The sequence below is a fragment of the Cimex lectularius genome, unplaced genomic scaffold (assembly GCF_000648675.2).
Source record: "Cimex lectularius strain Harlan isolate CLEC.00 unplaced genomic scaffold, Clec_2.1 scaffold26, whole genome shotgun sequence".
Classification (NCBI taxonomy): domain Eukaryota; kingdom Metazoa; phylum Arthropoda; class Insecta; order Hemiptera; family Cimicidae; genus Cimex; species Cimex lectularius.
The window spans coordinates 201,462-226,420 of record NW_019392721.1 but is presented as its reverse complement, the minus strand read 5'-3'; the positions used below and the strand labels follow the sequence as shown (position 1 = coordinate 226,420).

The 24,959-nt window shown below is 33.1% G+C and overlaps 2 protein-coding genes across 2 annotated transcripts; both read right to left on the bottom strand.

The window, feature by feature from the left end:
- Positions 1-1,915: 1,915 nt before the first annotated feature.
- LOC106669256 (centrosomal protein of 162 kDa-like) lies at positions 1,916-24,959 on the bottom strand. The gene is made up of 16 exons (XM_014398593.2): positions 24,813-24,959; positions 24,556-24,649; positions 24,391-24,477; positions 20,262-20,789; positions 20,104-20,192; positions 19,855-20,025; positions 7,396-7,566; positions 5,515-5,718; positions 5,250-5,453; positions 5,002-5,181; positions 4,620-4,926; positions 4,431-4,523; positions 3,705-3,814; positions 2,899-3,050; positions 2,720-2,834; positions 1,916-2,653 (listed from the first exon to the last, which is right to left on the bottom strand). The coding sequence occupies exons 1-16, from the start codon at positions 24,915-24,917 to the stop codon at positions 2,414-2,416; spliced, it is 2,850 nt and encodes a 949-aa protein (XP_014254079.1). The 5' UTR covers positions 24,918-24,959; the 3' UTR covers positions 1,916-2,413.
- On the bottom strand, positions 7,798-12,846 carry LOC106669257 (carboxypeptidase B-like). The gene is made up of 6 exons (XM_014398594.2): positions 12,273-12,846; positions 12,001-12,189; positions 8,863-9,051; positions 8,444-8,805; positions 8,183-8,369; positions 7,798-8,122 (listed from the first exon to the last, which is right to left on the bottom strand). The coding sequence occupies exons 1-6, from the start codon at positions 12,460-12,462 to the stop codon at positions 7,947-7,949; spliced, it is 1,293 nt and encodes a 430-aa protein (XP_014254080.1). The 5' UTR covers positions 12,463-12,846; the 3' UTR covers positions 7,798-7,946.

Here is a 24,959-nt window from a genome sequence, read left to right as displayed (position 1 = left end):
TGCCAACGTTTCGATCTTTATTGAGATCATCTTCAGAGCCTGGGATTTACAAACATTGTTTAAATTTTACAAATACATGTAGGATGTGGAAAGAAAAAAAAAATGAATTTATACAATGCAAAAAATACCTTGATTGAAAAAAAAACTTATTTTGCATGTGTTTGTTAAATTTAAACAATGTTTGTAAATCCCAGGCTTACCTCACACCAGACTGAATCTCATGATCTCTGAATAATCATTGATTAACAGTCACTAAACACTACACATAACAAATGAATTGGTTAACGGTCAGCCGCATGAACGAATATAAAAATATTTTTATGAAATTTTGTTTTTTGACATTATAACAACATTTCCCGAGTAATACTAAACTTTTTTATGGGGTACTTGGTGTTTTAAAGACCTACTTTTCATTGTGATCTAATTGGGTTTATTGTAGATTGACCCTGAACGTCCGTACTATGGAAAGTGCACTTCTTTAGGAATATAAAAATTTTCCTAGTTTCCATTCCACTGTTTTTTTTTCCAAAATGACAGTATTATGTGTGGACTAAACATTGCCACATAGAATAGGGTGTGCTGATGTTTCTACTCCTTCTTAGCAATGCCATACCTAACCAGCAAAGCAAGCAGGTCACAGATTTGTACCAAACTTGTTTTTTGTGATTAAACTCCAAAATATCAGACACTATATGCCACTTCTTGTGAACAGGCCCTGGTTTCACCAAACAATTTTTTGAAAGTTGAAATTTTTCATTTTTTTAAATATTTTTATTTCGCCTTTCTATTTGCTCGTATCAACTATTGTGAATATATCATTTTGCAGCATTTTTTATGAAAATTGCAGTAAAAATATAGTAAAAGCTATCAAAGTTTATTAATAACCAAAAAAATTCTAAAAACCAAATATTTTTCAAGTAATCTAGGTCATCTTTTTTTCCATGAAACTAATATGAAATTTTGTTTTAGCACCTCTAGAGACCCCAAAATATAAATTATTGTTTGAATTTAAATTTATTTATTTATTATTTTAAAATTTTTCTGATTTTTGAGAAGTTATCGAATTGAAACGGCTAAAATTCAAAAACGGCGTGTGTCGTCGCCAGTGTAAATCAGTGCTAAACTTATTTAAGTTATAATTATGTTAATATTTTCTATCTTTTATTAGCAACCATCTTTATACATAAATACGCTCATTTTTTTTTTTGATCTTATGATTTTTAAAATATTAATTATTTTAAGAATCAAAGTGGCTGAGGTCATTAGGATAACCGATTTTCATGTGGTACTGAGTGCTGATCTTGCCCTTGGATTTTTTGTTTTTATAATCTGTACTGAGCATTTTTAAAATTTACAATGATCTTTCATTAAGTAAATAACCCTGCAACATTATTTTCCCATCCTCATGGCTTCCCTGAATCCCCCATTTAGTGGTTCATTGATGGCATAATAACAATAAAAACAGCGAGAATGATTAGAAATTATCCATCTACCAACATTAAAAAAAATCAAACATAAAATTGTCTACGACATCTAGTGATTAATATAATTTGTACTTTTTTTAAAATAAATATTGTCTGATTTCATTTATATATATGTCTTTTTCAAATTAATACCAACAATTGACCAAATTTTAATGTACAAATTTTACATACAACACAAATCTCATTGATATTTGTTTTTCACCAAAAGTAACTATTCTAGGTACTACTACTACAACAAACACTAGATCTAACTGCACTTCAGTTATTACTTATAAGAAAAAAAGATGTTCATTAGCAAGGAAGATTTTTTGTTAAATTTGGTTTACCAAACATAATACATTTAAAATACAATGAACAGATTATATTCTTAATACCATGTATAAATCAAGGCATTGCATCTACAAACATGCACTATAAAAATTTGTCAACAATGCTTCTTGAGATAAATTTTATTAGTATTAAATGCATAATTGTATTATAAAATACACTGTATGAAAATAACATTTGAGATTCACTTTAAAAGGTAATCTATTCTTAAACAAACAGATCTTATCAATTATTTTTTGGCATTGAAAATTTGACCATTAATAAATTAATAATGTATAATAACAAACAAATTATAGAGATTCATTTAATTACAACTTATGCTAATTGACTAGCCAAATGTAAATTAATAACTGTCACATTATTCATAACTTTTATTGGTAAAATAAGCTGCAAGTAATGTTGCCACTGCAGCGCTAGTATAGCACTACATTAAAATATCTAACAAACTAAATTATGATCTAGCACTAAACTAGGCATGAGTTTGACACTTGAATAAAACTTCTATGGTCGTTATTCTCTATGATAAACGTAAAATATGCCAGTGCTATCTTTTTGTGCTAGGAAGAAACAGTCATAATTGGTTAATACGTCATTTTTGACAGTTATTGAGTCCACCTGAATTCTGCAAGGGTAGCAAGAATTTTATCCATTTCTGCTCGGTAATAACAGATTTCTCTATTTTTATTGTGCAACTTGTCACGACAGTTTGCTCCACAGGTAATTGCCTGGCCTTGCTTTGCGACGAGATCGCGGACGATCGCTTGTAACTTTTGCTCCCTCACTTCATGCCTCCTCTCCAAAAACTCGAGTTTTTCCAATAAACCCGAATACTGGACGTTTTCCTATGGATAAATAAATTTCTGTGTAAAAAAAAAAATAAATATCGCATTTTTTAATCTGAAACTCACTGGTGAGGCTAAATCATGGAGTCTAGCTATTTTTTTATTCGCTTCCAAAAGAGTGGTCTCCAAATGGTCTCTTTCTGATTTTAGCATTGCAACTTCATTCCTCTGATCTTCCATTCTTGAAAATTAATAAAAATCAAAACAAAGCCACAACATTAAAATAATGTAAATTAAATACATACTGTTTAACTTGATCTTTTAAGTGGTGGATAACCATTTGTTGTGTATATAATTGACTTTGTAAATGAGCAACTGTTGACGCTGAATGTTTTGTAGCATGTTCTCGTACCAATCGAGCTATTTCCACTTCATGCTGTTCCTGAAGGTCACTCAGCTGAAAGGGAGAATTAAAATCCATGCTGAATTAAAAAAAGGAAAAAAGGACTGTTTTTCCTTTTAAATTGTTGCTACTACAATAAAAAAAAAAATACTATAAACAAGTCTTTTTGAAACTTGTAATTGTTGGAAATTATCTAAAGTTTATTACTTATGGAATTTTAAATATTATTTGTTATTAAATATTATTTTAATAAAAATTTCTTACTGTCCTTAACGCAGATAGTTTTATATTGAAACTTAAACAAAATAAATATTGAAAATAATGGAATCAAAAGTAAAAAAACTTTTAACCGTTTTAGATGTTTTCAGCACTTATCCATTAATAGTACTTATATACTCAATCATTAGGTTTCATTAAAAAAAATGTTAATTTTCTTTGAAATAATAAAGAAAAGATATATTAAATTATTCAGTAAGTTTTGTGATGGTTTAATTTCTCATACCTGTCTCAATGGAGTAAAAGGCTTAGTTACGAAATAATAATATTTTAAAAGTGTTACAATAAACTTAAAATGTCAAACATTTTAGCTGATGGTTTATTATGTCTATACCAGTTGAAAATAAAGAACTTCATTGGAGTAGCATTAATTTATTAAACGTTAATAGGATAAATCTTGTCAGGTGGAATTTCTATCATGGACAATCTTACGTCTTGAATTCGTTTGTTATGAAGGCTAATCAGATCCTGTTCCAACCTTTTAATTTCTTCCTTAAGACTTCTATTCTCATTTCTCAAAAACGCTAGAGTTTCTTGGTTTTCTGAAAAATAAATAGAAGAAATTAAAGTTTACAAGTATAAAATGCGAGGAGAAAAAAGATTATTTTCAATTTTTCTCTGTTCATTGTTACTGTTATTGGTTTATTTGATTTTAATTACTATGCTCTATTATAAAATAATAATAATGCCCACATTTTACACTTAGTATTTATATGATCCGTTTAATAAAATGTTGAGATATGAAATTTTCAAATTTCAGGGTTTTGACCGGAATTGGTGAATAGAAATAAAGTTTTATTTCAACAAGGCAATGACCAGTACTACTTTCGAAAATGGATGAAATTGAGCTTCTATCAAAAGCCGGCATTACAGTCCTGACTTTTAAAATATCACTCTTTTGAGCAACAGACTGTCTTATTAAGGGAAATATTTCATCCATAGGAAAAAAAAATTTCAAGGACTGATACAACTAGGGAATTGAGCTTCTTGCCTCAAAATGATTATTAACTATTGTGTATGACGAGAAAATCAACTGAACGTTGAATGATAAAATTAATTTGTTATAAATATAAAATGAATTTAATTTTAATTTTTTAATAACATTTGATTATTTTTGCATAAATACCACAATAGTTTAACGATAAGGCTGATAAATACCTTCAAATAAAACAGGATTGTATTCTTTTGTGGTAGAAACATCAGAACTTGCTCGAGAACTAGGTTTTTCTATGTCTTTAAGATATGGCGCGCCTGAAGTTAAAAGAAAATTAAATAATTAAAAGAAAATAAGTAAAGATTGCATCATTTACTTCAACTTAAAAAAAATTGTAATATTTATTGTTATACTTCTTAATTTTGTCAGCGGATTTAGAGCTTTTTCCCTTTCCTTTTGAAGTCTTTTATTGGTTTTTTTGGCATCGTCCAACTCTTTATTTAATCTCATAATATCTTTTTCCCTTCCGTTTAATTCTAATTTGAGTCCTCTTATAGTGGCTAAAAGGTGGGCGTCTTCCTTGGCACTGTTGATTGATGCTAGCCGTTTCCTATCAGGTTTCGTATTTTGATCTTCTACTAGATGCTTAAGAGATGTGTTTTCTCTTTGTGTCCGCTTCAACTGTTGTTCTAATTCGTATACATCACGGTCATACTTAACCTGAGGGCATATTAGGTAAAAAAAGATTTATTTATACATTAAATATTACTTTATTATTTAAAACATAATACTTACTTGTAGATCTTTCAGATTTTTTTTACTGATAGAAAGTTGTTCTCTGAAATCAGAAATCTCTTGTTCTGCCTTATTCTTTCTGTGTAATGAAATGAATGCAGAATTACTGGATGATTCAGATAAAGGAAGACAGATTCCAGGTTTGGGTTTTTTACTCATTAAGGATTCCATTTCTTTAATCTAACAAAGTAATGAATGTATTAGGTATTATATAATGTAAATATAAAAGATTTTCTAGTAGAACTTACTCGACTCTGCATCTCCAGCATTTCTTTACTTAGATTATCTCTTTCCAGAGTAATGTCCCTACAATTTTCCCTCTCCATTGCCAAAGCAGCCTGAAGCTGTGTTATCGTATTTGAAGAATCAGAATTTTGATTGACCACACTTCCTAATCTTATTTTTTCCAGTTCACCTCTCAGCCTACCAATCTCACCGTTAAGGCGAATTATCTTCAAATAAACAAAACAACATCAAAATGATATAAGTGGATTTTATATCAGTACAAATTACTTCTGTTTGTTTTCTTGTAACTTCAGTATTGGCTTGCGACAGTTTGGATTGAATTAGTGCGTTGTTTTCCATTACGGCTAACTTTTCATTTTCAGTTCTGTTCCATAGCTGAATTTCTTTTTTGTACTCTTCTATTTCACTATTCAATCTTGTGATGTTTAGAGTGAGTTCCTCATTGAGGTTATTGAGAGAACTTTTTTCTTCCTAAAATCAGAAAGAAATTTGTATTAAATACTGTCTTCTTTATAAGAATGGTAGTTGTGAAAATTCTTGTGCGTTGGTTTTCTTTAGTCTGTCGGAAATCGAGTCAGTCAACAAACTCAACCAATGGGCCTAATTTTAAATACATTCAGATTGGAAATAGTTTTCTGTGGAATGAAGATTTAACCTAAACTGAAAAAAGGCGAAGAGTTTTTATAATTAAACTTTTTAAGCTCTAAGCAGATTTTTGTTAATGAAACATTTGATGTAGACAGTTCATTGTTTAATGAACCTGGTTTGCCTGTTCTAGGCATAAGACACAATTCAGCATTTGTACTTCTAACTTTAGGACCAAAATAACAGACAAACTAACCCTCTGAAAATATTGAAATGCACTTGACAGATAAATCTTACAAGAGTAGGACGATTGAAGATGCTCAATGAGCTACATCACTTCAGACTTCATTAAACATTTTATTTTATAGAAATAGAAATAGGGCTTGGACTCTTTTCAGTGAGTAGGCAAAGATAAAATAATTAAATAACAAAAAGGTTACAAAATGTAATGCAAGAAATTTTTTTTTTACAAAATGTGTGGTGATCAGAGACCATTAGGCGATGATTATTCAGAAATTGTGAGATGCAATCTGGTTTGATGTAGGTTTCAGAAAAGTATTTTCTTTATCGTGCCAACGTTTCAATCTTTATTGAGATCATCTTCATGGCTTAATAAATAATGTTGGCATGATAAAGAAAATGTTTTTCTGAAACCTACATCACACCAACCGCATCTCATGATTTCCGAATAATTAAACAAAATGTATGACTAAAATATATAGATAGGAAAAGTATAAAAGAGAGAATAAAAAGAGAATAGCAACAATATCATGTTAAGTTAATTTGATCAAATCAAGGATTGTTTGCAAAAAATGTGAAAACTTCAAGCCTGAAAGGGTGAGCCTTCCTAATATGCCATGGAAGGGAATTCCACAGACATGCCCCAGCAATTCTAAAAGAATCATTCGTAGATTTGGATCTATGACACAAGCTTTTTATAATTTATTTATTGAGTAACTATATAAAAAATAATACAGAGAAACACAAAAAAGTAGGAAAGAAACAATTTTTTTACATTCAATTAAGTTTTGAAGCATTCCCCCACTGATGTCAAACATTTCATTACCTAGTTAATTTTATTTATTTCTGTGGCAGTATATTGTAAAATAATAAGAATTCCCTAAGAATTCATAATTTCAAATAGTTCAATTTGATCTTTCTAGTCTGAACTAAGAACGAGTCTTGTTCAAATTAGCCGAATATCTACAATGATGGAGAAGCAATAATTAAAAAGGCCTCATTTAGCAACTCGACTGTATTATTTATTTATTTTTTAATGTAACTGAACTAATCCATATTAGTTACCAAGCCTTGTTTAATTGGCAGTCTATGCCCACAATTTTGCCAGTGGTCACACTGTTCTCTCCTTTTGTCATACACTTTGTCGGTTGCCATATCTTGTCAAAATAAAAAGTTTTTTTATCTTTGTTATAAAAAAAACAACAAAAACAAGTCAAGCAAATAAATTTTCAAAACTCAACAAGTTTACATATGTTAAAACATGCAAAAATACTGATTTCTCCAAGAAACAGGTCACAATGCATAAGATATTTAATTCAATACCTGCGCTTTATTCACTTCGCACTCAAGTTTTCTAATTAAATCGTAGGCGTTTTTAAGTTTCAGCCTTAGATCATCAGTCTCAGTTTTCCTTTGGTTTACGTTGTGTCGCAACTGCAGGTCGAGCTTTTTTACTTTTCCCAACAGTTTTTCCTCCGTGTCCTTCCAAGCATCCTGAAAATTCCAATTAAAATATAACACAAGTTAATAATTCGAGGAAGTGTTTTATGATATTTATGGCATTTCATTTTGAAAAGAAAAACAAATTATTATTTAAAGAAGTGTATTAGATAACACAATACATTGTAACATGTAAATAAAAAATAAAAAACGTGGAATGGAAGAACATGTTTTTTTTACAATATATTAAACCTATTTATATATTTATTTATGACATAAAAAATAAATTAAGAAAAATTTAAAATTGCTTTTTTTAGAACCGCTAAATGCTCTATACAGCTTGTTTATTAAATGGATTTCAAATGAAATAACACACATTACTTTAAAATTTTAATATAATAAATAAATAAATATAGATAAATAAATAATATTGTTCAATTAGTTTGTTTCACAAGTGAGGAGAGGGTTTTAACAGCCGCCAATCCTTCTTTTGCAGTGTCAAGAATTTGGGAAGCAGGAAGGGTAAAGCCGTATGTTCCTTGGTCCCGTAATTCTATTGTGTACGAGTATTTTATATGTGCTGCACCTTTGGCCCAATCATCAGCACCACCTATAAATATTTGGCTGTGTTCAATTATTGAAATATTTTTTTAAATTTAAAATTTACAACCTGAAGCAGCATAGAGAAGATTTGCACTGTTGCCTGCTTGATAATGGGTACCTGCAATGCTTCGCATGGCTCGAGCCATCTTTAACGCTCCTGTGTACAATTCTTGAAAATCTGGTGGCAATGTGTTTTGATCATAACCGTATGGGATCAATATGTACTGGCCATAACTGTGAAATGAAATAAAAGCCTAGGCAGAAGAAAGGAGATATTTTAATAAAGTAAAAAAAGCAAATTTCTAAAACTTAAAAATGCAATACCAACTTTCATATTTTGTGCATTGTTTAAAATAAAATTTGAAGCAGCCCTGGTTTCGGGCTCAGAGAACGGCCCTCTGCCCCTGTAGATGTCTCGACAGTTTTGATTACTAGTGCCTTTACCTCCCCAATGAAAACCCCAATTCCTGTTTAAATCAGTACCATAACAGTAGAAATGATGTTTTGATCTGTTTTTTCTCCAGAGCCTTTCACCCTCGTGAGTGTACTCGTAACCATCTGGATTGAGCACTGGCACTACATAGAAATCAATGCCATCCACTTCTTGCAAATGCTTGTTACGGTTTTCAACGAGTTCACTCACAATATAAGATGTTGTAGCCGGTGAAATCCATTCTCTCGCGTGAATGCCTACAAAAATATACTGTTGAGATCCAGTCGTAAGGTTTTTAATTCAAATGTGCAAACCTCCTTCGATCCAGAATTTTTTGGCATTTGGATTTCCGGATGATATTTTAATGAATTTTATATCTCTCCCTTCCACAGATTTCCCCATGGAGCTGACACTTACAAAATTGGGATATGTCTGGGCAAGATAATCCAGATAGCCGTATATATCAGCCAGTCTGTGATAAAAATTAAATGTCATTCTATGTCCTGAAAAAAATATAAAAAATTACTAGCAAAATTTATTTTTAACTGTTGTTAATAAAGGTCCTTGGTTTGACTTAAAAATGGGCCTTTTCTGCAAAAACACCTGCACCCTCATATAATCTCATAGTTGAAAAAAACTTGTAAACAAAAAATTAATAGTCAAACTTATTATATTGTTAGATTGTAAAATTTAATTAAAATTAAAATGCATAAGTATAAACTTCACTAAAATTTTATATAAAGTAAATTTACGAATTTCATTCTTGTTTTCCAGGTAAAAGAATGAGAGAAAATAAATGATAACATTTATAAATCATTACAATTATGATGTTTAAAACAAAATTTTATAATTCTGATTTTCTTTTACAGTCTGGCTCATTTCTATGATTTCTATTATTCTATTTCTATGATCTTTTCATGTAATAACTATTTTATTTATTTTTTCAATTTATTGGTTCAGCAAAAATTGTTCCATTTTATTGGTTATATAAAATGGTTAAAAGTTCTTATTTTGATGGATATGTTTTTAATTTTTTAATTTACCAAGGTTCCCTTCAAATTTAACGTTTAACAGAAAATAAATGCGCAAGGAAATGTCAAAATGGGTGACAACTCTCCAGGAAAAACTTCATGATAATAATTAACCCTATTATTAAAAGCCAAATAATTTCTGTATCCTTTTTGAAGGGCAATGATAAAAAGAATCTTCAATAAGTCTGCTTAAAAAATGTGAAACGAACTTCCAATTCACACATCACTGTACATAAAACTTTGCCCCATTGGCAGGAAATTACTGATCAAATCAGCAGTATTTCAAGGATTACTATAGTAGTGCAAATATAAATAATTATTGGTTTAATGGTCGCTAGTATAAGGTATATATATCACTTATGGATAGTAAAACCATTTAAAAAATAAAGGTAGATATATTTGTAATTCCTATCACAATACATGGTATATCAGCTTTGTCAATATTCATCTGATTTACCGGGAAAAACGAAAATAGTACCCTAGTTAAATAACAGAAATCAGAACTCTGCAATAAACAGCAAAGAAAATTGATAAACACAATTGAAAATAAAATACAAACTTTAAAGAGAAATCAGAGTAAAATCGTGTATTTTTAGTTAATAAAATAATTAATCATAAAGCTCCGTACTGCCAAATCCACAAAGACAATATTTTCATTCAAGTACTTACTAGCTAGCACAAAAATTACTGAATTATGGGCAATAAGTGTAGAATTACACATTTCTGGTTCAATAATTTTGAGTAAATATCAATGTACTCTTTCAGGAATAAACAATTCTTCCACTCCTACACTGGAGCACCTCTTCCCCATTGTAAAAGCAAATCCTTTTCTGATGTACTTTTTGAACAGTTTTGGCCTACCTCATAGATAACGTAAAATATAACTTAAATGAACAAGAAGAAACAATGTAAACTCAACCATTCCAGCTCTCCCCTTTTGTGACTTGTTTTATCCATGTAGTTGAGGATCGTTAGTGTTTTTTTGATTTATTTATTTATTTTTATAATGTTCTTAAGAGCTTTGCGTATTAGTCAGGGAACGTGATGGTAATTGTTTGCGATACGTATTTTTTTGAGGGGGGAAGGGTTGTGTGGAAAAAGCGCCAGGAGCAACGGTGGGGATCGAACCCACGATCGCGGGGTCACGCTAACCACTCGACTACCGCGGACCTCAACTTTTACTTACATTTTTACACGATTACAGTACAACTCAATGCTTCGCCTTGCTTATTTCCGACCCCTCTTACCGGAAACATGGTATTATTGTTTTAATCAAAAAACCTACTTACTTTTCAAAGACCCTAAAAGCTACCGCCTTATAATCCGGCGGTTAACTTTGTTTCTAGTATTAGAAATATCGACCCTTTTCACTCTCGAACACTGGATCAAGGTATGGTATTAAAGAAGAAAGCAAATTCAGTTGTTACTTTTGGGTAGTAACAACTGAATTTCCTTTCTTCTTCATGACCATACCTTCATTCAGAAGGTTCGGGTTAACCTTGTTTCCCAAAATTTTTGGAAGACTTATGCTACCAAAACGTCTACACTATTTATCATTCAAAATTCCTAGTTTCCAATTTGGTTTCCGATCGCAGCATTCATGACAACCATAGCTTCAAGTAACTGACACAAACACGCAGCAGTTCTTTGATTCTGGACTTCTATTCAAAATTAAGAAGCTGTCAGACTCCTACCATTGTCTGATGAAATTATCTGACCAATGGAACTTAAGAATCGAACAAGTCAGCGTCACTTTGGTAACAAGATCTATCAGAGCTTTTCTGTAGGGAAGCGTCTCGAGGCTTTTCTTTATTGTCTGAGACATCCCCAGATCAAACTTGACGCCGTGTTTGCAGATGATCTGGCTATACTAAGTAGAGGCAAAGATGGTGTAATAGCTTCCAAACAATTATAAAATTGTTGACTAGGATAAAAAAAATCGCGTATGAAAATAAATACCCAAAAGAATACCCTAGGTGGAGTCATCGCAGAAGATTAGAAAAGACATCGATAGCCATGTATGCGACTCGGGTGCTTGAAATTTTGTCATATATTTAGGCGCCACTCGATAAAAGAATTCTTCGCTTTTCAATTTTCAACAAAATGTTTTACCTATCTCTTCTCCGTTTAATTTGGCACTATGCGTCTCTTTTCTTGGGGGACTGCAAGTGACTCATAATTAAAAAGACTTGCCACCAAAATCGAATTCTGCAGATTATTACGAATGCGCCTTGGTTTATTCGTAACTCACGAAAATGCAGTCCATACGTCGCCGAAGTGGTGAAAGAAAAAACCCTAAACCTTCTTCGTTTTGACCAGATATTATAAATACCATCCAGATTTTTACTTTAATAATTAGTACATACAATTGTAAATTGTACGAATTGAAATTCATAATTTTTATATTTTGATGTTAATTACCTTTTCTCCCTTCGAATTCGTCTTCTTCCTCAACCGGAGGGTTTTCCGTATCGATGGCCCTTTGTACATCTTCAATCTTCACGTTGAACTGGATTTTATTATCGTTGAGGACGGTTTTAATCTCGTCCACTTTGTCTTTTGGAACGAACACGTCGAAATGGGTCGAGTTGCCGCCCCATTCTTCAATATCTGCAAAATTCGTGTGTACAGAAGAAAAAACAAACATTTTATAACGAAAAAACGGATGTTTGATTCGAACGGTAAATCCTTACCTCCCTGGTCGAAGAGTTTCTGGAAGAGGTCCCTCGCCTTTTCCCCGATAACGTTAATAACTTGAAAACCGGAGTAGGAAAACTTTACTTGGGGGGTTTCAGGGCTGCACCGGCAGCAGAACATCCCCAGGGAAAAAAGTAGAAAATACCTGAGCCAATCCATGTTTATTAACTGGACTACTCGGGACATCTCCCTTCACTTTTATATTCGCCCCACCAACCGCGCCAAACTCGTCTTCAGCTATGTTTGTGAGATTTCCAGAACTATACGGGTTTTATTTTATGGAAGAAACCTCATTCGGGATGGTCTCTTTAAATGGGTTAAAGAATTGGAACAAGCTTCAGTTGGAACAAAACCAATGCTTTAATATTTTTCCTTTATGTACCTTAATACCCCAGCCATAATTTAACATCACTTCTAAATATTCACACGGTTTTATTTTTTATTTACTAAATGAAAGTACTTTAAAGTAAAATGCATGCCATAGAGACTAAAACGAAACGTAAAGAACCTCTACTATATAGAACATGAAACAGACTCCTTAAAACATAGTTCTTACTCACAGTTTGTTATTGTTTTTGTTCATGTTATAATTTGTTATTTGTTATTTCAAACTGTGAATAAAAACGATCTTTTAAAGAAATTAAACAACATACCCCACCTTAATCGTACCTACGAAACCTACTCTTCAGTGGGTGTTACATATTCAAAAATTCGGTTTCACGTGCGGGAAACAACACGGTAAAAAGTTTACTCCAGGAAAAAATCCCGAAAGCTTTTGTCATAAATAATTAAATATTAATTTATAAATGTGTGGTGTTTAGTGACCGTTAGCCAATGATCATTTGGAGATCGTGAGTTGCCGTCTGGTGTGACGTAGGGTTTAGAAAACCATTTTCTTTATCGTGCCAACGTTTCGATCTTTATTGAGATCATCTTCAGGGCTCAAAGTGTCTGTTTTCCGTGTAGATGTGTCATTCTTGTGTGTCGTGTTGAGAGTGCCAGTGAGATATTCACTATCAACACGACACACAAAGAATGAAACATCTACACAAACACTTTGAGCCCTGAAGATGATCTCAATAAAGATCGAAACGTTGGCACGATAAAGAAAATGGTTTTCTAAACCCTACGTCACACCAGATGGCAACTCACGATCTCCAAATAATCATTAATTTATAAATTTATCCAAACGTTTAGATAAAAACGTATTTGTAGCAGATCGAGTATATTTACTGATCTTAAACGATATTATTGTAGTTGTCCAGTAAAGTAGTAGATATATAGAACTTTCAAGTGCGCATATTTAACACGTCGGACGTGGAAATGCTTTTAAACAATTTTAATATAATCGAATTTTACTTTTTAAATGAAAAATATGTAAAAACATCATTTCACAAATGAATAAAATAACATTTTGTTTTGTAAAGATATAACTTTTTAATCTGCTGTTGCAGGAACCGTGTTAAGGCTTCAATTACAATTGTGTTTGCAGTTTGGTCGCTTTTGACCAGCTTTTGAAAAACTGGAGGTTAATCTCTCTTCTGACCACAAAAGGAAATCTCCCATGTTATATATTTTTTAAATTTTATAGATGGTTTTTCAACGTTTTTCTTTGAGAAACTCTCGCAGAAATGAAGGGGCGAATAAAACAATCTACTTTGCAATAAGGATTTACAAAATACATACAACTCGCTCATCGCATTTAGAAAAAGGAAACAAACAAATAAAATAATTAGGAGATGCAATAAATATTTGGAATGAAACGTGGCTAATGAGGTTAACATTACTCCAACTGAAAAGGCTAATTTTCAAGACAATACCCAATTAGAAAGTTGTAAACAGTAAACGGATAGTTCGTCCAGCCAAATAGAAAATACAAGATTTCCCTGTATTTTAACTTTTAAAAGAAAAATGTCTTATAGACGCACGATGATCGCCAGTGGACGCATCGGACATTTTATCTTAATTGAGGGACATCCTGTTTTTAATTTGCCTATCATTAGCCTAAGGATAGATTGTCTAAACGAGGATTCAGAAATAGTATGAGATTATAATAATTTAAAAAAATATATAAACTACATTTATTTGGTACACACATTGCGAAGTATAGTGTCAATCTTTTGCTAAGGTTAAACAAGTAAGAAATGTAACAGACAAAAATATTTTTGAACACTTGTACGAAACTTGAAAACAATTGTACGACTTCAATCGATAAATTAAAACCGCAATTAGGTAAGAAATAGATTTGATGATAGTTTGACAGCATCCTTAGTTTGGACGAAGAAAGAAATAATTACATTAAACTACATATTAAATGTATGTTTATACTGACTTTAAATTATATTCAAAATGTTTGATCATTTGTTTTCCCAAATGTTTCCAAGTTATCACCGTCCTTTCTCTTTCGATTTCTTGTAGAAAATATATTTTCCGTCTAATTTAAGACATTTAAGCCCTAGTGTGAACTTAAGTAGACCGAGCGATTAAATTTATATGCCAATTGGAAGTACCGTAAGGCCGATGGACACTGCCCGGTCCATAAACCCAACCAGTTCTGGGGCGACCTCCTGCACCACCACATATTCAAATCACAAGTGTTTTAAAATTTAAGGAAATTTACTTATAACGATACTTTGGTAAAAACAACAAATCTTTAATTGACAATAAACCATCCGATTGTGATTCGCTGGACTAATGTATGTAACATAACTATTCCGGTAAAAAAAAGAGAAAAAAATGCTATTAACTCAAAAGGTAACTTATGGTGGAATTTCAAAGAGAAAGACATGCACATACAAAATAAAAACACGTAAAACTGCATTTGGTAACTATAAAAATTCCATATTTTTGAGATTAAAATTAAATTATGACATTTTGAAGTAATATCTTCCTTGTACCCAAAAAAATCTTCCAGAGAAAAAAGTGTTTAAAAATATCTTTCATTATTTCATTTTTGTTAGCAGTGTATCGATAGTTTTCCCATCTGTAGTCTTATGCTTCGGTTGAACACGTGTAAATCTTGTATATCCATTTTTGTTAATAAACAAATGTACACTGTGCTAATTACTTTTTTTTAAATCATCCATACGTTTCTTATTTGCCCATGACTTCCAACAAATTGGTAGCAGAGCGATTTTTTTTTTTTTTTACGAGGGTTCGCAACAGCAGAGGTCATATAAACCCTCAGGGTGCCGGTGTTTTTGAAAAAAAGCCCATTTGTAAGTACGTCGGGTTCGAATGCAGGGCCGCTGGATTCGAACCCGGGACCTTTACCTTACAGTGATGAGCGCAGTGTCAAAGACTAAACCTTGCGGCGAGTGAAATAAGGAAAAATAAAAGAGCTTACACCTCATCCTCGGCTTAGCGGCTGAACCAGTAAATGCATTTAAAGGAACAAAGGATGCCGGGACATTGAGGAAGAAAATAGAAGGAAGGTACTCTGTTGTAACAGAAGTATCGACGAGTATTTAACGCGTGCTCAATTCTTAAAGACATAATTAAATCGGTAAAGAGATAAATGATCGATAGCTCATAAGGTATGTTGTCGTAGGTTTACCAGATATGTATGAATCGTAACACCTCCACTACTTAACCGATAGCTGGAATTGAGTTGTCATTCGAAAAGGGAAGTAGAAAGGACTTATCGGTAAACGCGTACAAGACTTTCAGAAAAGAATAGGGAAAATATGCTTTATATGCTAGAACCTGGTCACATGCAGCGGATTGCTGGTTTAGAAATAAGGACTATTCTAGTAGAAATTTTGTAAGCTTCAGCAAATACAGGAGAACACAAAGAGACTAAAAGGAAAATGCATTGATATCCACTTTAAAGGAAATTTCAAGTAACTGGTACCTCGATTCCGCACGTACAAGACACGTGACATCAATGATACCTGGATGGAAGACATCATGTCTCAAGGAATAGGGACAATTAGAGTTCAAACCGAACTGGATCCGGAGATATGACTTTGAGATAAAGTTATTGGAGATAACATATGTACGGAGGAACTGCATAAGGACAATCAAATGTCAGAATGCAACGAAGTAAAACACATCGAGCACTTGGTGATAATTGGGAGTCAGGAAAATCACCAAAATAGGACGTGTATATCACGTCGCATTTCGAATGGAATCCTTAATGTTCATGGGTAGAGTAACGCATCCAGGCATACCGTATACTGTTAGTAGTCTTTCACAGTACAACAAAGATCCAAAAGAGATTTATTGGACTGCACTTAAGCATGTTTTAACATACTTACAAGGGACAAAGGAAATATCCTTAAAAATGAAATCTGATGGTCATACAACTCTAGTATACTGGTGTACGACTAAAAACCCAGACCTACGGAGGATTCATAACTTTGATCGGAGGGACTTAATCAACTGGAAGAACAGCAAACCAAGACTCGTGACCCTTTCTATGATGGAATCAGAGCTCATAGCGCTATGGGAGTATAGGAGGCGCTGTGGGTTAAAGCATTGAGAGGAGGTTGATGGCGAAGAATGCAACACGCCAGTACGTTTATTTACAGACAGCAAGTCTGTGATTGATTGGCTATAGAATGAGATACAAGGTGGAAGAATAAAACACCCAAACTGCATATTTCACTTTATGGTGAGGTACAGCGTGGAACCATCAGGCTGAAATGGAGCGAATATCAGCCAGCAGATGTGTTGACAAAGTCAATCAGAGAACGCTTAAAGTGCTTTAACTTAATTAAATGAAAATAAATAATGATACATAAATTAAGTAATAAACGAAAGGAGGGGAAATATTGAAAAAAAATCATTATATTATTTTATTGTTTGTTAGCATCGTATCGATAGTGACGTCAAACTAAATTTTTTTGTGAGAGGGTTCGCACTAGCAGAGGTCATATCAACCCTCTGAGAGCCGGTGTTTTTGTATAAAAAAGCCCATTTGTAAGTAGGTCTGGTCGAATGTAGGACCGGTGAATTCGAACCCGGGACCTTACGGTGATGAACTCAGGCTGGACACATGGACAGCACCGGGCTCACACCGCATGACGTCCGACAGTCGGTCGACTTGCGGGGAGGTGACGGAGGACTCCACTTATCCGTACCGTGTTGGACAACACACTCAGTAGTACAATAGCTTCAAACGTCTTTTCGTTGAGAAATAATGTTAAGAAGTTTTAAAAATAGTGAATTAGGGATGATAGCACTTGCTTTAGAGGAAGATGTTAATTGGAAAAGAAATCATCCCAGAAGGAGAAGAACGTGGGTTCACGATGCAAGAAAAAAGATGTGTTGAAGGGGAATTTTACTCGCTCCTTCCACATCAAAAGTGCGATGAGACGAAGTTTAATATAAAATTAGCGACTTTTTTATATAAAATTGTACTAAGATTATAAAAAGACACTAGACAGATAAAACGAAATATTATAAAATACACTCTGCAGTGGAGCTCACTGATCCGTGCCCGTCAAAACCTCAACCAAACTAGTCGGGCATGGTGAGGGGTGAGGACTAGACTACTTCCATTATCCTAATCGCTCTCCGTGTTACGCCAGACAGACGGCCGTCACGCGGTGCGGTCATGTGGATTGTGGAGGTCGATTTACACACAACAGTATCGTCACAGTGCCGTGACCGGCATTTTGTTCCACCGGCGGTTTTGATAGTATTCCTCGTGGAAGTGGCTTTATTCACACTCGTCCGGCGCGTGACCGGGCCGTTGTCACCGGATCGTGATTTCTTGTTGATGATATTTTACAGTTTTCACGGACGTACAATATGAATGACGATAAACTCATTAAGTTTAATCACTGGAGAGATCCAGCATCAGAACTGAAATAATCAGGGAATATTTCTCGTACACGAAATGAATCTGTATGAGAATATATTTTCTTCGCATTTCTTAATGTTTTAAGAGGTTTAAGTCTTAAGTTATGCAGCAAGCAAAATGCTGCTTCATCCATTAATTCTTTGTAAAATGTAACAAATTCCCCCTTACGTGCCTCACTTGTTCCATCCTTGATGGACCCACATACGTTTTCTCGCTTATGTCCCTCAAAATAATCATAATCATAAAAGTTCATCATCAGAAAACGCCATTTTGGCCACTGCAAGACACGAAAGAAACACTACGTTTAGTTCTGTATGATTACAGTGGCTGTCATGACACTGTCACATCATTGATGTGTGTGTGAATTGACCTTTATCCGCTGCAACCACCGTCGCCCCCTGTGAAACAGCTATCCCACCAGTTGAATTTGTCTTATGCTTCAGTTAAACTTGTGTAAATCTTGTATATCCCTTTTTGTTAATAAACTAATGTACACTGTGCTAATTACTCCTTCTTTTTATCATCTGTTCCTTTCTTACTCACCCTGACCCCCCAATAAGAAGATAGGAAATTTGTCTCCTCAATCACTCGATCTATCACAATTATAGACATCTGGACCAAGCCAAAGACTATTAATTTAAGACTCCCGTCACTGTGCCTTAGAAGAATATATCACATAATTAAATTGTTCTCTCAAACATACAAACAATAGGTAGGTGGTTCTCCGGGTATTGATTAGATCCATTATTTCATTAGTAGTGATTAGTAATAAGTGGGAAATTATTTGCTCCCTTCTATTGTAAATGTAAAAAAAAAAAATGGAAATTACATGCTTTCAGTTCTAGCACTATTCTGTAAATTATATTAACAAAATTGAATACTGCTGGAACCAAAGGTGTGTAATTTGTATCCTTGAATATTTGTGGATCATACTTTCATCTTCATTTAAAAAAATAAATTATTAAACATATAATATGTAATATATATAATTTGGAAATAAAAAAAGTTTTCTTAGTATTGTGTGTTTAGTGACCTGTTATTTCATAATTTGTTGAAGTCGTGCGGAGTGGTCACGAATAGGTAGTTTAGAAAATGAAATACTTGGTTCAAAATTTATATTTGCATCTTAAATCGTATGGTTTCCAGTCAACGTATCTTCTGTTCCAGGCACTAAAAATGCCCCAAATGTCACAAAATAAAGTTCGAAACGGCAAAAGAATGAAAAAGGTATTTTTCTAAACTACCTCATTCTTGACCACTCTTCACGATTTCAACAAGTTTTCTTAGTATTAGTCAATGGGTGACACTTGGAGGATCTGAATCATAGAAGAGGGTCATTCTCACCCAAAGTATGAGAGGCCGATGGTAGAACATTGAGTACCCCATTGACTCTTAATTACATTAGTCAATTATACATGCAAACCTGACGGGAAAAAATAAAAAGAACATTCAGACTATAATCTTTAGAAACAGAAATATAACACAAAATGCATGCAAAATAGTAAAAAATTAAATAAATGTAAACTTGTGAGCATTGCAGGTACCATAAATATTTTGTTAACAATAGCAGCATTTTTTTTCATTTTGAATAGTGATAATTTATATCTATCAGTAAATATTATGTTTAAGACTTATAAACTATACAAAGTGGTAAAGTTAGCTGGTACGTTCAATACATGTGTGATTTTAATCCTGGGGGATTACCATGATGTGATATACCATGAAATCATCAGTTAATTTCAACCTACTGTTAATATTACAAAACTTACCTTTGCAGAGATGATATCATTGGTCAATCGCTGATTTTCTCTTTGGTATCCTTCAATAAGTTCCTCTTGGCTTCTGACTTCATCTTGTAATAATTTAAGACGCTGCCTTTCAATTGAACTCAATGATTCAATTTTTTGAGTTTTTATATCGTTCTTTTCATATAATGCTACCTGTATCAATAAACAAATGAAATTTGAAGTGTAAATTCAGAGATGGTATTATTTCATGTATGTTCGTAAAATACTGACTTTTGCATTTAACATTTCAATGTGTCTTTTCAACTCTAAAACACTATCTTCGATTGGAGGAGGAGCTCTATCTTGATTTTCTTCTATGGCTACAAAAAATTATATATTTATTAATGCAAGAATTAATTTAAATTTATTTATTTACTTTAAATACTTACCATCGTTGACATGCTCTTGTGAATGACTTTCCATTTTGAGAACAAAAGTTGAATCTGGAGGAGCTTGAAGATCTGTTAGTTTGAGTTCTACCCCTGAATTTTTCCTTGAAGTTTCTGTCCTTATCTCTTCATCTGTGATAATCTTTACTTTATTTTCATCAAGTTCGTTATCTTCCAAGGATATATTAAATTGATTTTCATTGATTGGGGTTTTATCCTCATCTATGTCATCAATTTCTTCGACATCTTCAATCTCGGATCCCACTTCAGTTCCATCGAGTGTTTTGTTATCTTCCAATTGAGACTCGGGCGATGAGACCTCTTTGTCCTGCTTGACCGGAATATCTTCTTTTGTAAATATCGGCCCTTGGTCCTGGCACAATCTGAGGTTGGGAGGCTTGCTGGGATAACCATTTCTTTGAGAAATTGAATTATCTTGATTTACATTTCTCTCAAAAAATGGCGTGCTTGCGCGAACTAAATTTTCTGCCTCCTTAAGGATCTCTTCTACACTGAGACTATCATTACCTAAAAAAATATGTGTGCTTTTTATTTTATACTTTACAAGATGAAGGATTAAATCAACATGCACAGAAAATAATATAATAATTTTAGAATTTTCAAAAACACCAGCACCTTGAGGGTTTATGACCTCTGCTGTTGCAAACCCTCTTAAAAAAATAAAATAAATAATTTTAGAATAAATCTTAATAATATTGATTAAAATAAATGATGTAAGAACTCTGTTAGGTTTGTTATGAAACATATCTTGCTGAATGTTGTACTGGGCAAATGTCAAGTGATAAAAATAAAAAAGACGGTAATATCAACTCGACAAAATTCTCTCTTTTCAGTTCTTCAAACAATTCATATCACACAATTAAAAAAATAAAAAAATAAAGTAAAATAAACTATACATGTTTGTCATTTATAGTTGTCTGTCTAAATGTATGGCTTTGGTTGCTTATGCCTTTCCGAGGCATTTAACAGTCCAAATAGGTACATCTTGGTTAGGAAGCAGGACCAATTGGGTATGCTTTGTTGGATTAATTCTTATCTAATAGGTCATTTGCAGTTAAATTTAATAGTTTCCTCTCTGGGGTGATTCAATTGACTCTGGCATTCCCCAGGCATCTTACATAGGCCCAATTTTGTTTAATAATGTTACTGGTGTTACCATTAGATCTTTATTGGCTGATGGTTTAAAGCTGTTTAATGTTGTACATCTTGAGTCAGATTGAGCTGCCATTCAGTATCTTAATGCATTTGTTCATTGGTGTCATTGTAAAATGCTTAGGTGTATTATGAAAAGTGCAAAGCTATTGTTTTTCAAAAAGGATAACTAAGGATAAAATTAAACCTGTCTATTCTATTGAGGGTAGAGGAAGTCTCTAAGATACTAAATCTAGGAGTTAATTTTTAATGATTAATGCATCTAATTGATAATGTGGTCTCCAAGGCTACCAGGAACTTGGGTCTTATTAAAAGAATGACTGGTGATTCATCATTCACTGGCTCATTTGCCATAAGAGATTTGTTCCAGTCCTGTTGTAAAGGCATATTATAATAATAATTTCAATATTTTTGCTTGTTGCATATTTAAAGTGCAGTTGCAAATAAATAAATTTTAAAAAAGTAATTAATAGTTATTACAGCTAGACTACCAAGTTATGAATGTTTTATTGCTAGCTGGTTGGCTAATGGACAAATTTAAACTAAATGATATATATTATCAACTGGAAAGAAAAAGTTTAAGTGTCCTTTATTTTAATATGTCCCCAATATTTGACAAGTAATACTGCAATTCCATCCCAGGAATTTTTAATGTCCTGTCAAGGCTCCATGGATTAATTTGTACTATCCTTTTTTAAAAAAGATGGTTCCTACTCACATTAAGTAATGTGTAATGTAAACTTAATGTGAGTAGGAACCATCTTTTTTAAAAAAGGAATGAACTCCATCATTCATAATTTCTATTAATTCGTACTTGTCCTTACAACTGTAATCACATTTTTTGACTAGTAAAAAATTACTACACAAGGGATCTTAAAGATACCAGGTAACCAACCAGAAGAGTTCTTGTGCTAGGGCAGCTGAGGTGGCTAGTAAAATTTGCATTCGATGGTGAAATAATAAATCAGCGCACTGTCTGAAAATGGTACAAACAGTTTAAAAAAGTACTCTGCCAAACCGAAAGCATCACCTTTTGTTGATGAATATTTGGTTTTCTCGTCCATGGGAAAAGGTCAGTTCGTGACATTCAATACAAATCTTGAGTGGTTGAAACCACCTTAATCACCATGACCTCAAACCTCAATATATATTTCCAATTTGTCCTTATCAGCAGACATTGCCACTTCACCTCAAATAGTCAGATAATGTCAAAATTAAACTTTTTAAAAATAGCAGTTCAGTCTAGATGGCAAAATATTTACAAATTATTATGCTGAAACTAGTTTTTAACTGCGACTTCGGCCTCATGAGACTGTTTAATGTGATGCAGAGTGCTAGTATGTCTTTTTAATAAGTCTGATTTCTTAAGTTCTTCTTTTCTTCAGTTCATTTCAGTCTATAATGGTAAAAACTTGTGTTGTGATCCCCTTAGGGATGGAATTGCCAAACATTCTTTCTTAGCGGCGTTCCATGTTTTTATAGGAATGCACTGTAAAATTTTCAGCCCTGATCCAGCGGTTTAGGCTGTGCATTTTCTGTCAGTCAGTCACAGAACAGTTTTATTCTATTATACACTGCTCTAAAATGAATAGGGATATTGCCAATTTTGTAGTATTTACTTTTCCTAGCATTTTTAATTTATTTTTATTATAAATTGCATTAAAATTGATCAGAAATTATGTTCTTTACCGAAGGAAAATTTAATTGAGGGATTTTGAAAAAAAAAATCAATTAATATCGTGTATAATGTGCCCTGTTAGCTGTAACCTCTGTGCACCAGTTAGGCATACTGTTAATAAGGTTGTCACTGATTTCATAAGAAATTACACTCCATAGATGTTCCAATGCTGCATTAAGTTGTTTTAGGTCAACTGGCTGCACGCAGATGGTGATTGAAAAGCTTTTCTGCAACTCATCCCACATTTGCTCAAAATTCCTAGGTTTCCTAAACATTGATGTACAACTCTGCCTCTATGGGGTCTGGCATTGTCATCCAGAAATTGAAAAACCCTGCCAATGAGATCCCTGGTTTGATGGATTATTCCTCAATAATTTCTTGGACATAACGGACTGCAGTGAAGTTGCCTTCAACAATATTGAGTCCAGTTTGTCCTCCAATGTAAAGCCCAGACCTAAACCCCCTCCTCCAAACTGACTGAAGGGAGCACGAACTGGGGCATTGTAAGTTTCGCCTATTCGCGCCTGCTATCAATATACAGACAGAATCACGACTCATCAGTAAACATAACAGCATTCCAATTGTTTTCTTCTAGGCCCTCACTGCACCATATTCTGCTGAGTTGCTTAGTGGCGGGCTGTTGCTGCAGGTCGTCTCAAAGGGACATACAATGTGATAGATTACGAATCTGTGTTGACAAGGCCTTGCCAAAATATCTTGTTCTTTATTTAGAATCTGGAGGGCACTATGGAAAGGCTACTTGTAGCAATTATGGTAATGTGCTGAGATCCACTACTAGCCCTCCTATTGGAACTAGGAATCAGGCTAAAGCCCAGGAACCGCCAACTGCCTATGCGATATCCACTTGACGGCGACCTCAGACTGATTCTCACAATAATATTGTGAACTTCTGTTCAAAATGACATATTTCCATGGTTAAATTGAATACCTGGAGTAAAAATAGAGAAAAGACGAGAAAAGGTGTTTCATTACGAAATGAGTAATCTTTTTGTTTACTATTCCTAAGTAAATCCATTATTACAAATGAGGATTAACATTTGTTTGTTTTTGGTTTGAATTTTCTATTTTGTTTTATCCAACTAACAAGAATGTATCGGTTAATTTAATTAAAATTAATAGAATAGGAATAAATTATAAATATCCCTATTCATCGTTGTGCAGTTTAGATTTGTCCACTATCCAATTTTAAAGGAAAAAGAGCTGCCTTATAAATGAAACAATGTAAGATAATAAATTTAATATAAAAGAAATACCAACCATCAAACTCAGTGCAATTTGAATTCTCGCCGTACTGAGATCCTAAAATCGCTGAAATTTGCTGAAGTATCCCTTCGATGTCATCATCTACAATCAAATAAATAAGGAGTATTTACGTCCAACTTTAAAATTCTCATTTCCCATCAAAAATTGAAAATGTGCTACCTGAATTCAGCTCAGGTAAAAGTGCTGAAGTCTGCATTGCAAAGTTGGCATTGCTTGTGCTTTCGACACTTTGTGTGATCGTCTTGCAGATTTCCTAAAACAGAATAACAAATGCCTTGGAAAAGCTGTTTTCTCGTGTCTTAGCTACAAATCGATGCGGTGCGAATGTTGTTGTTGTTACACCAAACAACTCAACTGACAGCACATACGTGCACTGATAAGAATTTTCAAGTAAATAAACTGGACATTTCATCTACCTGGCATATCTTCTCCTTTTCCAAATATTCAGTGACACTCGGGGTCAAGTCCGCTTTGGAAGATTCCATTTGTTTCAAAGGGTTGAATAGAAAACAACAATTCATAACTAAAGACCAACAACAAAACCTTTTCAAAAGTTACCTTCC

Bases quoted from the DNA above. Each gene is read 5' to 3' on its own strand.
- LOC106669256 (XM_014398593.2), bottom strand. From the start codon at position 24,917: ATGAATTGTTGTTTTCTATTCAACCCTTTGAAACAAATGGAATCTTCC. The intron at 5,719-7,395 runs GTATTGAATTAA...TTCTGATTTTAG, and splicing joins GCGAAGTGAATAAAGCGCAG to GAAGAAAAAAGTTCTCTCAA. The intron at 4,524-4,619 runs GTATAACAATAA...TTTTAACTTCAG, and splicing joins TCCGCTGACAAAATTAAGAA to GCGCGCCATATCTTAAAGAC.
- LOC106669257 (XM_014398594.2), bottom strand. From the start codon at position 12,462: ATGTCCCGAGTAGTCCAGTTAATAAACATGGATTGGCTCAGGTATTTT. The intron at 12,190-12,272 runs GTAAGGATTTAC...CGAATTTTGCAG, and splicing joins GAAACTCTTCGACCAGGGAG to ATATTGAAGAATGGGGCGGC. The intron at 8,806-8,862 runs GTTTGCACATTT...ATATTTTTGTAG, and splicing joins AAAATTCTGGATCGAAGGAG to GCATTCACGCGAGAGAATGG.